Raw genomic sequence first — 18,772 nt, 5'->3', positions numbered from 1 at the left:
CTGTTTTATTTATCTCAGACATTCTCTAATAGATTAAATAACTTCTATTTCTGTTTCAAATAGGTTAAATGAATGCACTCCAAGTAGACTGACTGTTCCCATCACTCCATCAGAATTGCTCTTGCTAAGATTTATTAATGACCGGCACTACGCTAAACCCAATAGACAATTCTCCCTCTTCATCTTAAATCTGTTAGGAGCATATTTCACTGTTGATCACTCATTCCCACTTGAAGTATTTTCTTCCCATGGCCTCCAGAACACCGTTTTCTCCTGATTTTCCTCCTCCCACACTGGCCATTCTCCTTCCTAACCTTTGCTGGTAATGCTTCAGTGCCCCAACCTCTACTGTAGACTTTTTATAGGGTAGTTTCAGAGTATTTCAGGCTTGGTCTTCAGATCTTTTCTCTTTTCTATCTGCACTCACTCCCTTAATGATCTCAAAAAGTCATTTCAAAGTGCTTGTTGCTTTTATTTTATTTTATTTTATTTATTTATTTATTCTTTTTTTGGAAAAGGTAGTCTTTTTAATAACTGCTTTTGTCACCAGGTTAAGTCATGCAGTTACAAAGTAGTTAGAAATTTCTGAAAGGATATTATTGTTAAAAAAAAGAAAAGCTCATTTTTAATGCCTCCTGTGTTCCGACAATTATCAACCTTAAATTGCCAGCCTGGTGTTCTCCTCTGAATGCCAGACATACATATTCAACTACAAACTCAGTGTTTCCATTCAGGCATACAATATGCTCTCAAAATGAACATGTCCAATTCCAACCTTCTTTTCTTTCCCCCAGAGCTTTCCTTCCTGCAGTCTTCCCCATCTCAATTAATGGCAACTTCAGTCCTTCCAGTTGCTCAGGTCAAAAACCTTGAATTCTTCCTTGATTCCTCCCTCCCTCTCACAAACCCCACATCCAATCCATCAGCAAATTCTGTCAGCTCTATTTTCAGAACATCTCCAGAATCTAACCCCTAAACCAGCCAATTGTCATCACTTCCACTGCTACTACCCTGGCCCAAACCATTACCCGGATTACAGTAGCCTTGCCTTCTGTCTTTGGGGCACTCAAGCTGCACTGGTCTCCCCTCTGTCCTTCAAACATGGCAGTCCTGCCCCTGCCACTCAGAGGCCTTGCATTTGCTATTTCTTCTTCCCAGAAAGGTCCTCTGCACCGACGCCTGCACGACGCACTCTCTTACTTCCTTCAGGTCTTATCCAGATGTCACCTCTCATTGAACCCTACCCTGGTCATTCTACTTAAAACTGCAATTCACACTGCCTGCCCTCACACTCCCTACCTCCCCATTCCTGCTTTACTTTTGCTAATTACCACCTGACATTCTATGTATTTTAATTATCAGTTTGTTCATTGTGTGCCTGTCTAGAATGTACACTCGCTCTGGAATGTAAAGGGCAAGAATTTGTGTCTATTTTGTTTGGTTGCTGTGTCTCCAGAACCAAGAACGCCATCTTGCCATAGCAAGTACTCAATAAATATTTGTTGAACAAGTGAAAATGATGAAGGGATAGTTTTCCTAGGCCAAGAATAGAATATTAATTAACCTCATAAATATAATTAAAGCCTTAAGGCTTTTGGCATTTAAGTTGATCAATTTTAAATTTTAAAAACTTGCTTATGAAACAAATTCTATTATATAGCACGCAAAATAGTTGGTCCCTTAACATCCTCTGTTTGTGTATATACTCTGTGTATATATTTATATATATATATGTATATTTACTCATAGATAAATATAAACTACAGGCAAACACATTCCTTTTATAGCACCACACTAAGTTTAGTTTATACATCAAACCAGAACTTAAACCTCAGTCATATGCTGCTCTTTTTCCTCTAAGGATTTCCATTCTTGTTTCTCTTTGGGGGTAACTACATAATATGTGTTTTGCAAAACAGCACTTTGGGGGAATTATAGTTAATATACATAAGAATTTAAATTAGAAGTCAGGAAGCAGTTCCCCTTTTTCCTAAGAGTTTTCAATAACATGAAAAGAATCCATTTCTTCATCCTAGAACCTGGAACCTTAAGTGAAACAGCCAACAGGGGAAGAAATCACAGGACATGTGAAATTCCATCACAAGTTTTTTGTTAACCACATTTTTTGGGTTTTAGTGTTTGGTTTTTGTTTTTACTATCCTCTAGTATGTCAAGAAATCCTGATTCTTATAAAAAGCCATCCTAGAGCTATGGCCCGTAAATTGACCTAAGAACTGAAGTTCTACCACCCAGAGATGGTAACTAAATATTATTATTAGAATAAATGTTTTCCTTTACTATTCTAAATTTACCATCTAAGGAATTACTCTTTTTAATACTCTTCCACCATAGACTTTTTATAACTTTTTTAAAATTCCCTTTGTCTTACCCACATTATGTAAAATAAACAAAAACTTTACTTTTAAAGGACTTTTAGTGAAAAAAAGTTGCCTATCTTGACAGTTTCTAAAGAAAGACAAGTTAATTTTAGAAATCATATTATATTTTCCATTTATACCTCAGAATAAGCTGTTCTTTTTTTTTTTTTTTCAAGATGGCCTCTTCTTTTAGCTTTTCTCCATTTCCAAAGTCTGTGATATTCACTTTTTCTTTCTTTGTAACTAATACACCTCTTCCTCTGAAAAAGATTTGCCAGATTTTTGCCACATGTTCTGTCCTGGGCTATGAGTACAAGCTCAGTGTGAAGGTTGAAAAGCATTTGGAAATGAAATGAAAAGCACATTCTCAAAGGTTTTGAATTTCCTGGAAAAACAACACCTCTTCTGACATTTCATATACAGACAAACCAACAACTCAAGCCAACATTGGAAGTCAACATTAATGTCGATCAACAATTGACTGTCCACAGTGACTTGGCACTGAAGTGGTCACGCAAGAAATTTTTTAACACTGTAGAAAACATTGATCTCTCTTTCAAGAGATTTCAACCAAGTAAGTATTTGAGGAAGTTCAGCTACTTAGTATAGCCACCTGTCCCCTTGCTGGAGATGACACACACACCTTTACAACACTCAAAGCAACCTCAAAATTGAAGTGTTAAAACTCTTATTAATACGATTCCTCCTCCATTGTCTTCACTTGCCTGCCACTAGCATGAACCTGCAAACCAATGAGCTGCCACCACAATTATACAGTTTTACAAGCAAAGGAAAAATAGAGAGAGATAAACAATGCCCAAAGGAAAAGGATGAATGAAATTAAAAGTGTAAAACTCAATTGAGTAAAACTCAATTACTCGCACTAATAGAGAAGGATAATAATTTTATTAGTGTTTGGAATACTGTTTACTTCATCTATCTATTAAAAGAGAGATTACTAAACAAATTAATGGTATAAACATCATTCTAGGCAATGCCACTCATTTTTGCATGTCATTTTTTTTTATTCTCTCATTGGTAAGTCTTGTTTCCCAAAACGATCATTCATGGCACTCAGATCAGTTTGTAAACAAGTACTTATTTGTGGTGTGTCTGTTTTTAATCAATGTCTATCACTCCCACTAGACCAGAAGCTCCAGGAGATCAGGGACCATTTCCATTTTACTCACCATTCTATCCTCAATACCAAACACAGTGCCAAACCAAGTAAGTTCTCAGTAAATATTTATTCCATAAATAAGTAAATATCCCTTTTACAGCACTCTTTGTGCCTGGCACAGCTTAAATCTGTAATAGTGGTCAATAAATTCTTATTGAATTAAATTAAGAGGATAGCCTTAAGGAAGGTGGTTCTGGAACTACAAATTTACTCATAAAACCACTGAAATAATAATTGTAAGTCATTTGTAACTTTCCTTCAGGCATGTGCTTTATTTGACGCAATTCTGTTAAACCCAATTCCAGGAGTAGTTTTCTTTTTTGTTCATACTCTAAATTAGTAAACATATTTCTTTTCAGCAAAAAGCATATGAGTCAGACTTTTCTCTCCCTCAAATGAGTTATTCCCCCAGCTATTCAAAATTATTAGTGGGTGAGGTTACGTCAGATTTCCATTAATAAGTGATTAGTCCTGGTATTGAAAACTAAGAATATGTAAATGTAGATATAGACCATGATCAACCAACCAGGTACCAGTTGCTTAATAACCATACTTCTTCTGAATATTCTTCCTGGCTAAGTAACTGAACAAAACCTTGTTTCAAACCACAAAGATGCAGCCTTAGTGTTTCACTGACACCTGCTTCATACCCACAATGATGTGCCTTTCAACAGATGTGCCTATAGTGTTTGACACTGTGCCTACCCATCCTCCTGGTGACAGCCTCTCTGGGCTTCCTTCCAATGCCCTTTTGTAACTGTTCCTTTTTGGTCTCTGCTGACTCCTCTTCCTGATTTCTCCTCGAAGTGTTGAGATTTCTCAGATTTGTCTTCTCTCTCTCTTCTCCTTGGGAAGCAGAAAGGAGAGCCTGACAACATAGGTTTAGAGTCAGCCTGCTTGAGGTCAAATCCCAGATCTAACATTCTCCAGCTGTGTGATCCTGGGCCTCAGTCTCCTCATCTATACAGTCATATCTCGTTGTATTGCACTTTGCAGATACTGCATTTTTTACAACTGAAGGTTTGTGGCAACCCTGTGACAAGCAAGTCTATCAGCGCCATTTTTCCAACAGCATTTGCTCACTTTGTGTCTCTGTGTCACATTTTGGTAATTCTTGCAACATTTCAAGCTTTCTCATTATTATTATATTTGTTATGGCGATCTTTAATTAGAGATCTTTAATGTTACTACTCTCATTGTTTTGGGTGCATGAACTGTACCCATATGAGAAGGTGAATTTAATCGATTGTTAACAAAGGATTTAGAATATTACATAAATCTAGGTGTCGAAGCAGCAGCAGGATTTGAGAAGATTGACTCCAATTTTGAAAGAAGTTCTGCTTGTAGGTAAATGTTCTCAAACAGCATTACACGCTACAGAGAAATTGTTCGTGACAGGAAGAGTCAATCAATGCAGCAAGCTTCATTGTTGTCTTAATTTAAGAAACGTCCACAGCCACTCCAACCTTTAGCAACCACCACCCTGAAAAGTCAGCAGCCATCAGTATCAAGGCAAGACCCTCCACTAGCAAAAAAGATTATGAATTACTGAAGTTTCAAATGACGGGTACCATTTTTTAGCAATAAAGTATTTTTTAAGATATGTACATCGGTTTCTTAGACATACTGCTATTGCACACTTAATAGACTACAGCATAGTATAAACATAATTTTTACATAGTGGGAAGCCAAAAAATTTGTGTGGCTTGCTTTATTGCAGTCATCTGGAAGCAAACCCATATCTCTAGGTAAAATGGGGGTATCTACAAAGTGGGGAAGTAAATAATAACTACCTCATGGGGTTGTTTTGAGGATTAAATAATACCTGTAAAATGCTTAGAACAGTGCCTGATGAATAGTCAGTAAATGTAAGATATTTATCTACAATCCCTTCCTCCACAATTCCACCAGTTCCCACACTTACATCCATCACCTCTCAATATCAGTATCAACCATGACCACCTCATCAGCTAGAATTCCCAAACATGTGGACGTCTATACCTCCCCTCTCTCTGAAGAACCAGCCTGAATATCCAGTTGAGTCCTGGGCCACCCAAACTCAACGTACCCAAATCTGGACTTTTCTTTCCCACATCTGCTCTTTTTTTAATAGCACCACCTTTCTCTCAACCAGCCAGCTTGGAAACTTTGTCTGTTGTATTGTTCTAGCTGGTATACCCAGAATATAATAGTGCCCAATAAGTATACACTGAATCAGTAGTCTTTCTGCCACCTTCTCCCTTCAATCAGCCCCAGGCCCCAATGCCAAAGTTAGGCTCCTAAGGCATAATTCCTTTCCTATCCATCCATCTACAAAGTATCTGAAATTAATTCAGTCTTCTCCTAACTTTCAATTTTATAGCTTTGCACACAAAAACTTTTTAAAAGCCCAAAAGTCAACCAAGTTTGAATTAAACACAATTTCCCAAATAGGTTCCAAGCTTTCCTGCCATCATCCCTTTGTTCATACTGTTCCCTGCTCTTAAATATCTTTCTCCAATGTCAAATTACTGCCCTTGCTTTAAGATGCATCTCAGATGCAGTCTGCTCCATAAAGCCTTCCTTAATTCTACCAGCAGGACATACTCCCTTCTGCCTCCAAACTCCTATAACCTCTGAACTTCTCCTAACGAACTTCCCATACCCTGCATTCTAGCATGGTCATTTCTCTAAATCTTGAATTCTCCTTGCCAAATTGAGAGGTCACATAGTGTATAGAACGGGGTCAAATCTGCTTCATACTTTGGGAAGTTTTTCAAGTTCTTTGAGCCCCAATTTCCTCATCTGTGGGATAGGGAGAATAAACCATCATGAAGACATAAAAAAACTGGTATTTATAAATACTATTAATGAGTGATAATATTTTCCCATTATAAGTGGAAAACTACCACAATTGGGTAAAATATATATATGTACTAAGAACACTGAAATGAAATAGGTGAAATGTTAACAGCTCTTATGTTCAAGTGGCGGGGTTGCGCATGATTTTAATTTTATTCTACAATTGTTTATTTTCAATATTTCTACAACTAGCTTGTATTCATTCCTCTTGTAACTGACTTATCAAAGATACATTTATAAAATGCCTTCAGAAACTACATTATGGCCAGCTGAAACAGAAAGATGAAGAAAAATGACAGTTTATAAGAGGAAAAAAGTTTTAATTACTTGGGTAATATCATTCATAAAAGGGGGAAAAGTCTTTTATGTCTTCAAAATGCATTAAATTTCAGCCATTATGTGACTGGAAAAAGCTCAAGTAGAATAAAGCACCTTAGAAATCACTTGCCAAAAATATTTGCCATCATAATTGCTTAGGACATTGTCACAGCTCCTGAATTTTGGGTTTTCTGAGCCTTGCATGTGATCTACCATTGGGAGAGAGCAACACAAACACAGAGGCCATTGCATCAAGCCTGCGATCAAGAATTTATGTCTGGCTTAAATCAAAGAGTCCACAAGAAAGATCTGAAGCTGTAAAATTCCATGTTATAGTCAGCAGCTTAAGTGATTTTTGAAAACTTTTTTCAACTGCAAACTTGACGTGTCCAAAGTTAAATTTACTATCTTTTTTTCAAAGCCTGATCCTCTTCTGGGGCTTAAAAGTGTGGTTTTGGAGTCCTATCGGACCACAGATTCAATGTCAACTTCGCCACTTATTGGAAAAGCAACTTTGGAAAGTTATTTAATTTCTCTGAGCCTCACTTTCCTTATTTGTTTAAAAGAGGATAATTATATTTCCCCTACAAGTTGTTGACAGGGATAATTTTTTTAAAAGATGCATTTAAGTCACCTAGCACAGCACCTAGCACAAATAAGGACTCAAAAATGGTAACAACAACAACAACAACAAAAATGGTAACAACATTTTTCAGTAAATAATCATCATCTACCCAGCCTCCCAGGCTAAAGGCAACAAAGACATTACAACCATTCTGTTCCTTGTAGGTATCATAGGCACGAAGTTGTGCCAATTCCACCCCTGAAATATCTCAGGAATCTAACACCTACTACCTCGCCATGGCCAGTGCTACATACATTTCTCACCTCTTGCTCAAATATGCATATACTGAAATCAGTGATAACTCCTGACTCCTGCTCCCACAGTGCCCCATGCTGACACTGAAGTCCTCTTTTCCCAAAGAAAAAATGTGACATCATTCCCCTGCTTAAGATGCCCTGGCCCCCTATTGCACCCAGGATCAAGCCCAAGCTTAATAAGACGGCATGTAACACCCTTTTCACAATCCTTCTGCCTTAGTGTATCTCTCCAGCTTCTCCTTATGCCATTTTCCCAAGATTCACACATGTTCACCCTGAGCTAGCACCATGCTAATCATTGTCTAAAAATTACCTTTGTCCTCATCACACTCCCAGGGATGGCCTTCCACTTCTCTTCCCTTAACAAACTCGTGCTGAGCCTTCAAGAACTTGCTCCAAATATCACCTTTTCTGTGAAGCCTTTCTGTGAGGCTGAGTTAGTTCTTCCCTCCTTTTTACCCTAGCAGCATTTTTTTTATCTCTGTTATTATCCTGCATTTTAATTTTCTGTTTTTCATGTCTGTCTTCTCAACTCAGTGGTAAATTACTTGAAAGCAGGCGCCATATGTATTTATCCCCACGTTTCCAGTGCTTGGCATCTACTGAATGTGCAATATATGTCTTTGGATAGATACATTTTAATTAAAACTGGGAATTGAGGCTTTACTAAAACTGGAAACCGAGGCCTGATAAATGTAACTCAGACGGTTTCACTAGCAAATGTTCCTGACCAAGGTGATCTCAAAATTTTGTGAAACACTCTACCTTCATGTGAAACCACAGTAAATGTTCAAAGTACCATGTCATTAGCGAAAGAAAAAGGTGAAAGAAAAAAGTGAAAGTCTCTATAGAGTTGAATAGACTTTCTCAAGGAAAAAAATTCAAGAAAAGAATGGAAGGTCCTTTATTACTACCATATATTAAGTGCTTACTGCATGGAAGTCCCTGTAACACATTAGGTCTTGTTCTGCTAATGGCTCTACAAAGTTGGTACAATTGTCCTCATCGTGCACATGAGGAAATTGGGCCTCACAGATGAAGTTCCTCCAAGTCCCACAACTTGTAAATGACAGAGCAGAGATTTGAACCCTGGTCTGTGAGAACCCAAAACCTGTACTGTGCTGCTATGTCATGCTGTCCTTCTCATAGGTGACCAAGCCAATGACCCTCACACCATTCCACACTCTCCCAGCCATCCCCACGGGAAGTTAGGGAGAAAATGGGAGGGGGAAAAACAGAGAGAATGTGAACAAAGGAGAGTGAAGGATGGGAAGAAAAGGAGAGGGATCGCCTCTTAGAAAATGTATTTAGAATATCTATATATTTTTAAAGCTGCAATGAGCTTTCTTTCTACTAAATACAATCTAAAATCTATGCAAAAGAAGAAAAATCTATGAAACTTAAAATAAAAATGTTAGTCCTTGTTAAAGAAAAATTAAAACAAACAGGCTCATTTTATTAATCCATAAACCTAACAACACTCAACAAAAAGCTTCTGTAAATTTTAATTGCAGCAATCTGGACAATGTTTTATTATGACTCATTGACTTGAGCCACAATGTTTGCACAATATATTTTGCCCTGCTTTATGAGACTGCACTTGCAGTGAAATGCTACTATGCATACTCAATGAAAATACACCAGACTTATCAAAATAAAGCATTTGGGGAAATAGCGTGCTCTGTATTTGTTTACTTTCCTTTATAAATCCTGCATGTCCATGGAATAAAATCCATAAATTTGTTCTTCTAAGTGAGCTGTACAATTCCTTCCCCTTACTTTTACTATTACTATCTGCTCAACACCTCTGGTTTTTCTTTCCGGAAATATGCTTATCAATGGTTATTTATTCTCTAGTGTTTGAGATAGAGCTCGTTCCTAACATACAGAATGGTTTCTACTAGCTACTCTACAGATATGTCTCCAGAAGAAGAGACAGGAAGTTCTGCCCTGTACTCTGCAAAGGAGAATGTGTCCAATGATGGCCGCTCACTCACCTGAGCTGACCACTTCCTTTCTCCTCTCTCTGGGTTGTGCTTTCGAAGGTACTTCCCTCTCTTTCCTCATCCAACAAGTTCTAACGCTCCTTTTTTCTGTCTTTCTTCTGAAAATTGTTTACGAGATGAATATTCCAAAGTTTGCTGATGTTTATAGGTTCATAATCCCTTTGCCAAAAATGTCAAGGTCACAGATGCTGCAAATGCAGAATTTTGGAGGATTTGAAAAATAGACTATATTGGGAATGATATCCCATATATTATATAAAACCCCCAGTGGAGTCTGAGGAAGCACCCTGCAATCAAACACATCAACATTTCTGTGGCAAACTGAGCGAATATTAACACGAAACGAGAAAAAGACTATAAACAGATTCATGTCCGTTCAGTTCACATTGTGCCACCAAGTTTGTTTCAGAAACCTTTCCTTTTTCAGAGCTCTTAGGATTTCAGAATTGCAGTTGAGAGATTGTAGATCTGAATATACTCTAGCAATGGGCCTTGGGAGAAGCATCCCTGCCAATGGGAACCTGTTAGCCTCTCAACATTTTGGAGCAAGGTGTGTGGTCTGTCTGAACCCTGACATTTAAATATGAGCATGTGGACACGATAGATGGTCAAAAATCCTAAAAAAGTGTAGTTCTAAAAAAAACCATAAAAAGATCCACCAAAATGGGCATATGGAAGAGTTTGTCTGGATACTAAGGTGATATTTGGCAGAATTTTTAAAACATGGGAATGAGCAGGAAGATCATTTAATTTTAAGTGTTTTATTATTTTTTTTCTCATTAATCTTATTCTTAGTTTGAAAAGAAAACCTCTCCCTGGTTTACATGTGAATTTGATTGGACACATGTTCCCAGGAAGCAGGCTGCATACCAGTAGAATCATGTTCATTATCATACATGAAATAAAACAAGGAGATCAAAATGAGCTAAAGAATTAATAATATCATGTACCACTGTCCTTTCTCTTAGCATGTTGTGAACATGTGGATATATTTAAAGGTTTCCTTTGTGTTGGATAATATCAAAGACAGATCCGATTGATATTATATAATAAGCTATTTCAAAGTAATGAATTAGCTGAACTAATGCTTTCTTGCTAAATAAATAATTCTGAAAGAAAATAGATCTTTATTCTTAAATCCTCCTCCTTTCTCAATTAATTAGACTTTGTAGGTAAAAGGAAGTTAAGAAATTCAGCATAAGCCTGATTATATCATGAATGTAAAATGAGCAGGGCACATAATGGGCTCTATACTCTTTCAAACAAGTTCAATAAGTCCGTAATGGCCCACCAGTTGTGTAAACACTATTTTCACTATACTTGTAAAAGAACTATTGACTTACCTGTTAACTTAAATTATCCTGGCATGCTTCAACTAAGCTTATTAGTAATTCATGCGGTGTACACAAATGTTTTTAGTTGTGGACTTTTATCAAAGATTAAAGAATTAGGAAAGCATCCGTTTAGCAAGCCCAGAAATACAAACTAGACTGTACTTTACCAGAACTGATTTTAGGAACTTGCAAAGAGTCTAAGAAGTAAAAAGGGATTTCAATCCTGGCATGAGATATTCCCATTACACACCAGCTCATTAACAGTCAAATACCTTTCAAAACCATAAATAATATGAACATCTCACCCAGACATAATACCAAATGAATCTACTTTAGCCTACTAACCTTACCATCACATGTAAGGGGTGGAGCTGTTTTGCTCTGACATCTCACCGCTATGTATTCCTGTGGGTAACTGGTTGTCGAAAGAAACTAGAAATATATATACTTAAGGGGGAAAACGTTGAATATATACTTGTCCTTTCTGTCACAGGAAAAAACCACCATTCTCTGCTCCAAATGGTTCCACTGCAGTCCAAAAAGACTACACTTTTTTTTTCTTTACCAAAATATGTGAATTTCTTTCTCAGTAAAACAATAGTAAACCCAAGATACTATCCAGTTTAACTCTCTGTATGTCTAGAATTCCCAAGGGATTTGGGAAAGGGTAAAGAACTTAAAGTCAAAAGACTCAGGTTAGAATTTGGTTGCATCACTGACTTGTTAGTCACCATTAGGAAAATGACTTGCATTTCTTATCCTTAAATTTGGGGTAAGAATAATGCTGACCTCATAAGGTTGGTATGAGGTGAGGACTGAGTGCGAACATGTAAATGTATAAAGGGCTGAGTCAATGCTTATGGTCCTTATCATGCAATTTGATAACTTGATCTTATAAATTAAATGTTATTTGCCATAAAACAGAGAGACCACTACTCAGAGCCCTTACTAGAGCTTTCTTTCTTTTCTTTTTCTTTGTAGTGCACAAGGAATCTGGTTTGCTGTATTTTCTTCTTTATTAACTAAGATAAAGTAATTAGCATATATGCATTCAGACAATAAAATCACTATTAGAAGAACCATTCTTATTTTCAACCCATATGATTTTCTATGTTTTAAGGTCTACAAGACCTTGAATTTCATCAGGTCTCACTCACGTATTCATGCTTCCTGGACTTGCAGGTTTTTACTGAGCATCCTTGATTGCAAGTGATCACAGATAAATCCTTACTCATTACCTTAAGCAACAAGACAAAACAAAATTGATTGTTCACCCAGTTGGGAAGTGATGGAGTAGAAACAGCTTTAGATCCAGATGTTTAAAAGAGGACCTTAGGATTTTGCTTTTCTCCTCACTAATGCTTATATTCAGTTCCTGGTGAGCTCTCTCCACAAGGGAGAATGACAGCTCCCTTGAGCTCCAGCTTTCCTTGTCCTTAGAACTCATGAAGCCAGAAAAGAGCCTCTCACCCCAGAGTCCATGACAATCCCCCAGATGGATTCTGATTGCTCTGCTTGGGTCATATACTTACCCCAGGGGCAGGGAAGTGGGGCTACATGATTGACAGCTCTACCAGAGTCACCTAAGGTTTGGGAGGTAGTTTCCCAAAGGAAAAGTGTGGAGTGCTCTTACCAAAAAGAAAGAGGAGAAATGTTGGGCATGTGAAAAAACAAAAAATAAGTAACAGATGTTCATTACACCTGGCTTCATCCAGCATAGCTGTCTTTCTTCCTTGTAATTGAATCAGAAATCCCTCTGCTTTACATGAATTTGTTAACAAGCTTCAATTCCTGAACAGAAGAGGAAAGGCACTAACACAGGTTGAAAATTTACTCTGCTCTAAGCCAAGTTCCAGAGATTTTCACATTTAGAACTACCTAGGTAAATGATAATCCTCCTTCACAGAGACTTAGATAGGCTCATTCTGTGCTTCTGATCAAATGCCTAAAACTGTCAAAACCTAGATTCAAATCCAGTTCTGCCTGATTCATTCCACAACCAAAGTGCTATGCTCTTTTTGGAACCCTGAAATCATAGAAACTGTTGACAAAAGCCCTCAGTAAGATGATGGACACAACCATATTTGGATGCCTGTGTTGATAAATCAGTCAGTCAATAAATATTTGTTAAGTTTCCACTACCATGAGTCCATTGTATGAGTCCTACAGGTAAAGACAAGTGGCCTACTCCCTGTCTCCAAAGCTATCACAATAAAGTTGGGAAAACAAAACACATCAGCATTCAAGAAAACTTCAGTGCTCAATTATGTGGTATTTATAACATACACTTTCAGTGAGATTCCTGGGATTCCTGTGCAGAGTCTGTGCTCCTCTTAGATTGCAAGCTCCATGAAGAGAGGTAACTTGCCTCCCTAGGTCACTGCTGTATCACGATTGTAGCTATTCTACAAAGATTTGTTGCCTGCTGATTAATTAGACTACAGTTACAGGAGGTTTTACAGAAAGAGTAAGTCTTGAACTGCTTACTTACAAAATAAGTAATCTGGGGATAGGTTTTTTAAAAAAGGGAAGGAAAATAGGTAATCAGTAGGCATTCTATAAATGTGGAAGGAATGGCTGGGAGAAGCAAGAATAACATGAGAATAAGCAAAGGGATGGTAATGGATGTGATGTTTAAAGGGACAAGTGAAGGACCAGGACAGAATTAGGCACTGCACTGATATCCAGAAATCAGGGTTAACTCACAGTTTTCAGCAGCCACTGTCAAATTTTCCAAAATCTCTGGGCTGCAGGATCTTTATTTGCAAAATGAAGAGAATGGAGTATATAAAGCTTAGCCACTTTCTCCTTCCATCCAGTCCAAAGAATCACAAGCTTGCTAATGATGGGATTATCCATAAAAAGGAACATGTTCAGAATACCGACTTAGGTCCAGGAATCTATATATTTTCTAAAGTTCCACAGGTGGTTAGCCAGCTTTGGGGATCACTTCTTAAATGAAGGAGAGTAAATACACACAAAGAAAAAAATCTTCCCAACTGTAAAATTCAGAAATTTATATGGGAAACTCAGCAGGATGGAAGAAGATTGAGAGGCCTTAAAAGCCATAAGGGTTCTCCACCTTCATGAAGCAAGGAGACATTGTGCCTGGAGTGAAAACTGTACATTTTTGTGAGTTGAAGTGGCAGGCTTGGGCCTTAACTTCTTTCAGCCACTCACTCAGGTCTGCAGACGTCGACTTGCTCCTCACCGAGGCCTTTTCTCCAAGAAAGCCCTGAGTCCTTTTCCTCCTTTCTCCTGCGGGTTCCCTGCAGGACACTTTTGAAGAGTGTGAGAACACGCATTTTGCACGGGCAATGGTTCTCACACCTGGGTGGGACTGCACGCACTTAGAAAACCCTGGGACACTTAGGATGAAAAGGCCGCCGAACAAAAGCAAACACCCATCTATCTGTCTGTCCCGCATTGCTTTACTAAAGGTGACTGACTTCCAGAGGATCCTAAATCACTTTAAAAAAACAGTCACTTCTACTTCTTACCCCGTGGATTAGACAGAATTGGAGTGCTTGCTCACGAGCTGTATTTACTTAGCGATTAGCCCAGCGTTTCGATTTTAGGGTAAAAGCGAGCCAGACAGGGCGGCTTGAGGTAAGGATCAAAAAGGCCACCCATCCTTCGCCTGGGGACGCCTGGCTCCTTACCCTGTTAGTGTAACTGTTTTTCTGGATTGAATTGTAGTCTTTTTTTTTTTTTCTAAGCACTCCATGTAGTCCCTCCATTATTTGAAGTGTTCTTAGAGGAAGCGTGCCGCATCCCTCGGCCCCTGCGCGTCTGTCTGCGTCCGTCTGAAGCAGGTCCCTTTCGGCTCTCTGACCTGGGTTGCCAGGACGCGGGAGGGAGTGGGGGTGGGGATGGGGGTCCTCTGCCCCTCCTGCGGTGCTGAGCGCCGGAATCCGCGCCCCTGAGGCAAAGCCCGAGCGCTGAGAACTCGCCTGCACCTCGCGCCGCCAGCCGCCTCTAAGCCGCGGAGTCGGGAAAGGAGGGAGGGGGTCGGAGGAGGGAAAGTGGGGCCAGGCGGGGGGTGCCTGGGAAGCCGGGCTGCGCTGACGTCACTGGGCGCGCGATTCGGGCCGGAGCGCTTTAAAAAACGAGCGTGCGAGCGGAGATGCTGCTCCACACCGAGCAGGCCGCCTGCAGCAGCAGCGCGCACGGCCCCCGCAGCGGCTGCAGCCAGGGCTGCTCCCGAGGCCCGCGTGGCGGCAGGGGCACGGCCGGGCCCCGCAGCTCTTCTCCTCGGCGCCCCCGCCGGGGGCCAGGAGCGCGGCGCCCCGTGCTGTAGGCGCCCGCGGAGCCGCAGAAGCCCGCCGAGCTGCGCCTGGCGCGCCACCTTCCGCCGCAAGCCCGACGCTGCCCTCCCGCCGCGCCCCGCTCGCGGCCCCCTGCCCGGGCACCATGGACACCTCCTCGGCCGGCTTGCTCCTGGCCTTGCCCGTCCTGCTCCAGCTGGCGGCCGGGAGCGGCTCGCCGAGGCCGGGCGCGCTGCTGCGGGGGTGCCCCGCGCACTGTCAGTGCGAGCCGGACGGCAGGATGCTGCTCAGGGTGGACTGCTCCGACCTGGGGCTTTCGGAGCTGCCCTCCAACCTCAGTGTCTTCACCTCCTACCTGTAAGTGCGCCTTTACTCCGCTCCGGAAAGGGGGCAGAGGGAGGAAAGGAGGCGGGCCCTAGGCCAGGCTGGGGGCTCCTCGGCTCCCGCCTGCTCTGGAGGGGGCGGGCGAGTTTGCAAAGGGCGTCTTGGCCAGGCGTGTTTGGGCCCCTGGGAAGTGCACGTGTCTCGGGGTAGCACGCCCGCACTTTCTGGGCCCGCAGAGAAGCGCCTTCAAGTGCAACCCGGGAAAGCGCTGGTGCGCTGCAGCTTTGCGGTCCAGCTCTAGGCAGGTCGCCGCGCGAATTCCTCCGACTGGAGGCATTTGCCTGCAGTGTGGACATTTGTGCCCCTGAGCCTGGAACCCAAGGGCAGGCTGCCCAGTTGGTCCCTGCCCCAACCTCCCCTCCTTGTCCTGTCGCGTTCCACGAAGAGATGGGCTGTAAAAATTTCCCCAAAGGAGAACTCCAACTCGTCCAGCTCCAAAGGAATTTACTCTGCATCCCTTGCACAGTCGCGTGATGTAACCTTTTTCTTTTCTTTTCTTTTCTTTCTTTTTCTTTCTCTCCCACCCCCCCCCTTTTTTTTTTTAAATGAAGTGATTATAATGTGGCAACCACAAGCCCGATAAGAGCTGCCAGAATGTTATCTTTACCTTTGGCTGCCCGAGCCGGCCTTTGAAGTGCCCGCGGCCACGGTGTAATCTTTAACCATCTCCTCCTCCGGGGGAGGAAAGGGAAGTGGGCTGAAGGCGGCGGGGCGGGTAAACAGCGGCGCAGACACCCAAGTGGAGACCTGAAGCTCTCTGTCATCCCTCGGGGATCCTCGCAGCCCGTCATCCCCCGACCACAGACTCCAAACCCCAACTGCGGAGACGAGGCAGCGGCTCATTTCATAATCTTGTCTCTGGAAAATCCAGGCCCGGAGGGTAACAGGTGGTTGGGTGGAGAGGTGACCCAGGAGGAACCCGATTCTTGGGAACCAAGTCGACAACTCTCCATCGCCCTGGGGAGAATTTGGGGCTCGCTTCCTTCGCGCAGAGAGACCAGGGGTCGGGACCACTCGGGAAAAGGGGCACTCGTGGCCACAAGGTTACATGTTTAGGTTTGAACTCGAGGCACTGCGGTGAGCCCACCCCAAACCCTGGCAATCCCAGTTTCGGCTTCTCTGATGTACCTTGGCAGGAGCGAGTTGGGATGTTTGTGAACTCGGTCCTTCCTCTGTTTAGTTGTTTTCTGGAGGGAAGAAACATGAAGAGGCTTGCACAACGCTTTACACTAGATAGTGATTCTTTTTCTAGAGACAGAGTGAGGAAGAAAAAAAATTCTTTTTTACTTGCTTTGATTTTGCGTTGAAAGGGAGGGATTATCCTGCTAGATTTTAGTGTTAGTAGATGGCAGTCCCTTCCTCACCTACCATAAAACTATTTTGGCTGCTTTCCCTATCTGAAAAGTTTATAAAATTAATTTATTTCCCCACCAGGTTTCCCTTCAGTGGCACTTAATTGCATGGTGTAGTGATATTTTTACAGTGTTGGAAATCTGCTCCCCTAAGTGATCATTCTCTAAGAAGTCACATTTCCTCCTCCTAAACAACTATCTGTACTACGAAACTGTCTGTACTATTCATCTCCAGTCTCTGGGTTTAACTGCTAAACTCAGTGTTTCAAGAATCACGTATTCTCCTGTATAGTGAATTTCTGAGAGTGGTTGGCAGTTGCACTTAAGAGCCTAGAACTATTCTTCCCCATCACCCTGAAGAAACTGGCCATATACAAGGGAGTTGTGCAATCCTCCCAAACATTTACCTATTTAAGTAATACACTTGTTAGAAAACTTGTTTAAGGATACAGAAAATAAATGTCACGACTTTTTTTCTCTCACTCATTTGTTAGGCTTCTGTTACTTGAAGTTGGCATAAAATACTGCTTCAAATCATTTCCCACATACCTCAAATGCAGTTAACTGCATCCTCCATGTGCTGGGGAGATCTGACTGCCACTGTTCCCTGTCTATCATTATGGATAACCCCTTGGAGTTAAGATACCATTAGGAAGTTAATTGTCAGCTTTTTCTCGTGCTACTTGATGACAGCCTGTGTCCTGGCCTAAGGGGAAATTTTCTCATTGTCCTATAAAATATTAAACTCAGAGTGTCTGTGAAAAGCGTCACAGTGAAATGTCAAATACTTGCATCTAATGGTTAACATTTCAGGGAATATGAGTGCTAAATGTAGAAATCAGTCCTGAAGTAAATAACCAAACTGATGTTCTTCGTGATGGGCAATTTCAGAATTGGTCTCCTTATAGAGTACAAAATGCCAGAGGCCATCGGATGCCCTGCCTTGGTGGGTTGAAGGGTTTGAGGTTGGGGGGTTTGTTTTGACAACCTCAGGAACTCTGTGCCGACATTAAGGGTAGATGGTGCCCTCTTTTGGTTACACCTAGAATTAAGTGACCATTTCTCCTTCACTTGTGCACTCACAACCTGAAAGAGAAATCTTTATTTACTCATATTCGAATAAATACGCATGTGTTTTACTGGTTGTATTATTTTAAGAGATAGCTTCTTTTTGCTCTTAAATGGGAACACGAAGTTACAGCCCCGCTCCACTGGGGCCCAGTGGTAATTAAGCTTTGATGAGAAAGTTGCAGTGTGCAAAGACTGATGTGGGTGAAAGACCAGACTACTATCTTTTATTGTTTGTAATAAGTTACCACCATCTCTTTGAGTGAAAATGTTATCTCTTAATCTTCCTCCTCTCCCCAGAAAAGAACAAGCATTTCATTTTCTTCAGATTGATGGTGGCAAGTTCCAGCTGTACACGTTTGGCAAATAGATTTGCCACAATCTGATAACTGGCTAGTCCAACTCGTATGTAAAGAAAGTTTCTTCAGTCTCTTCATAGAAGGTTAGAGCTGTTTATGTACAGCTTTAGAATCTTTCTTCCCCAGAAAAGCTAAGTCTTAAGCCAGTCCAAACATTAATATTAACTCTCTTTTCTTACTGAACTGCATTCTCCAGTGGATCTGTAATTGGACCACTGAACATGCATGGTATAAACACTGGAAATTTTCAATCTTAATCTTCCTCTCTCTCTCTCTCTCTCTCTCTCTCTCTCTCTCTCCCTCTCCCTCTCTCTCTCTGTCTCTCTGTCTCTCTGTCTCTCTGTTTCTCTCTGCCAGTGATTATGGGCTCTGATTTTACAACAGGGGCTGATAAAGCTCACT

At 41.1% G+C, this 18,772-nt stretch overlaps 1 protein-coding gene and 1 long non-coding RNA gene across 6 annotated transcripts in view; one reads left to right on the top strand and one right to left on the bottom strand.

The window, feature by feature from the left end:
• LOC133101528 (uncharacterized) overlaps positions 1 to 15,722 on the bottom strand; it is a 149,864-nt gene extending 134,142 nt beyond the window's left edge. Inside the window, exon 1 of the long non-coding RNA XR_009702654.1 lies at positions 15,563 to 15,722. This is a non-coding gene — a long non-coding RNA (uncharacterized LOC133101528). The remainder of the gene's footprint in view (positions 1 to 15,562) is intronic.
• The window catches only part of LGR5 (leucine rich repeat containing G protein-coupled receptor 5), a 122,092-nt gene continuing 118,390 nt past the window's right edge, over positions 15,071 to 18,772 (top strand). For all 5 annotated transcript variants that reach the window (XM_061206414.1, XM_061206413.1, XM_061206412.1 and 2 more), the window contains exon 1: positions 15,071 to 15,564. In XM_061206414.1, coding sequence (XP_061062397.1) covers positions 15,353 to 15,564 — 212 coding nt within the window. In that variant the 5' untranslated portion in view covers positions 15,071 to 15,352. The remainder of the gene's footprint in view (positions 15,565 to 18,772) is intronic.

Source organism: Eubalaena glacialis, chromosome 11 (genome assembly GCF_028564815.1).
Source record: "Eubalaena glacialis isolate mEubGla1 chromosome 11, mEubGla1.1.hap2.+ XY, whole genome shotgun sequence".
Lineage (NCBI taxonomy): Eukaryota > Metazoa > Chordata > Mammalia > Artiodactyla > Balaenidae > Eubalaena > Eubalaena glacialis.
Note: the sequence above shows the minus strand (reverse complement) of the source record. Positions and strands in the feature narration are given on the sequence as shown.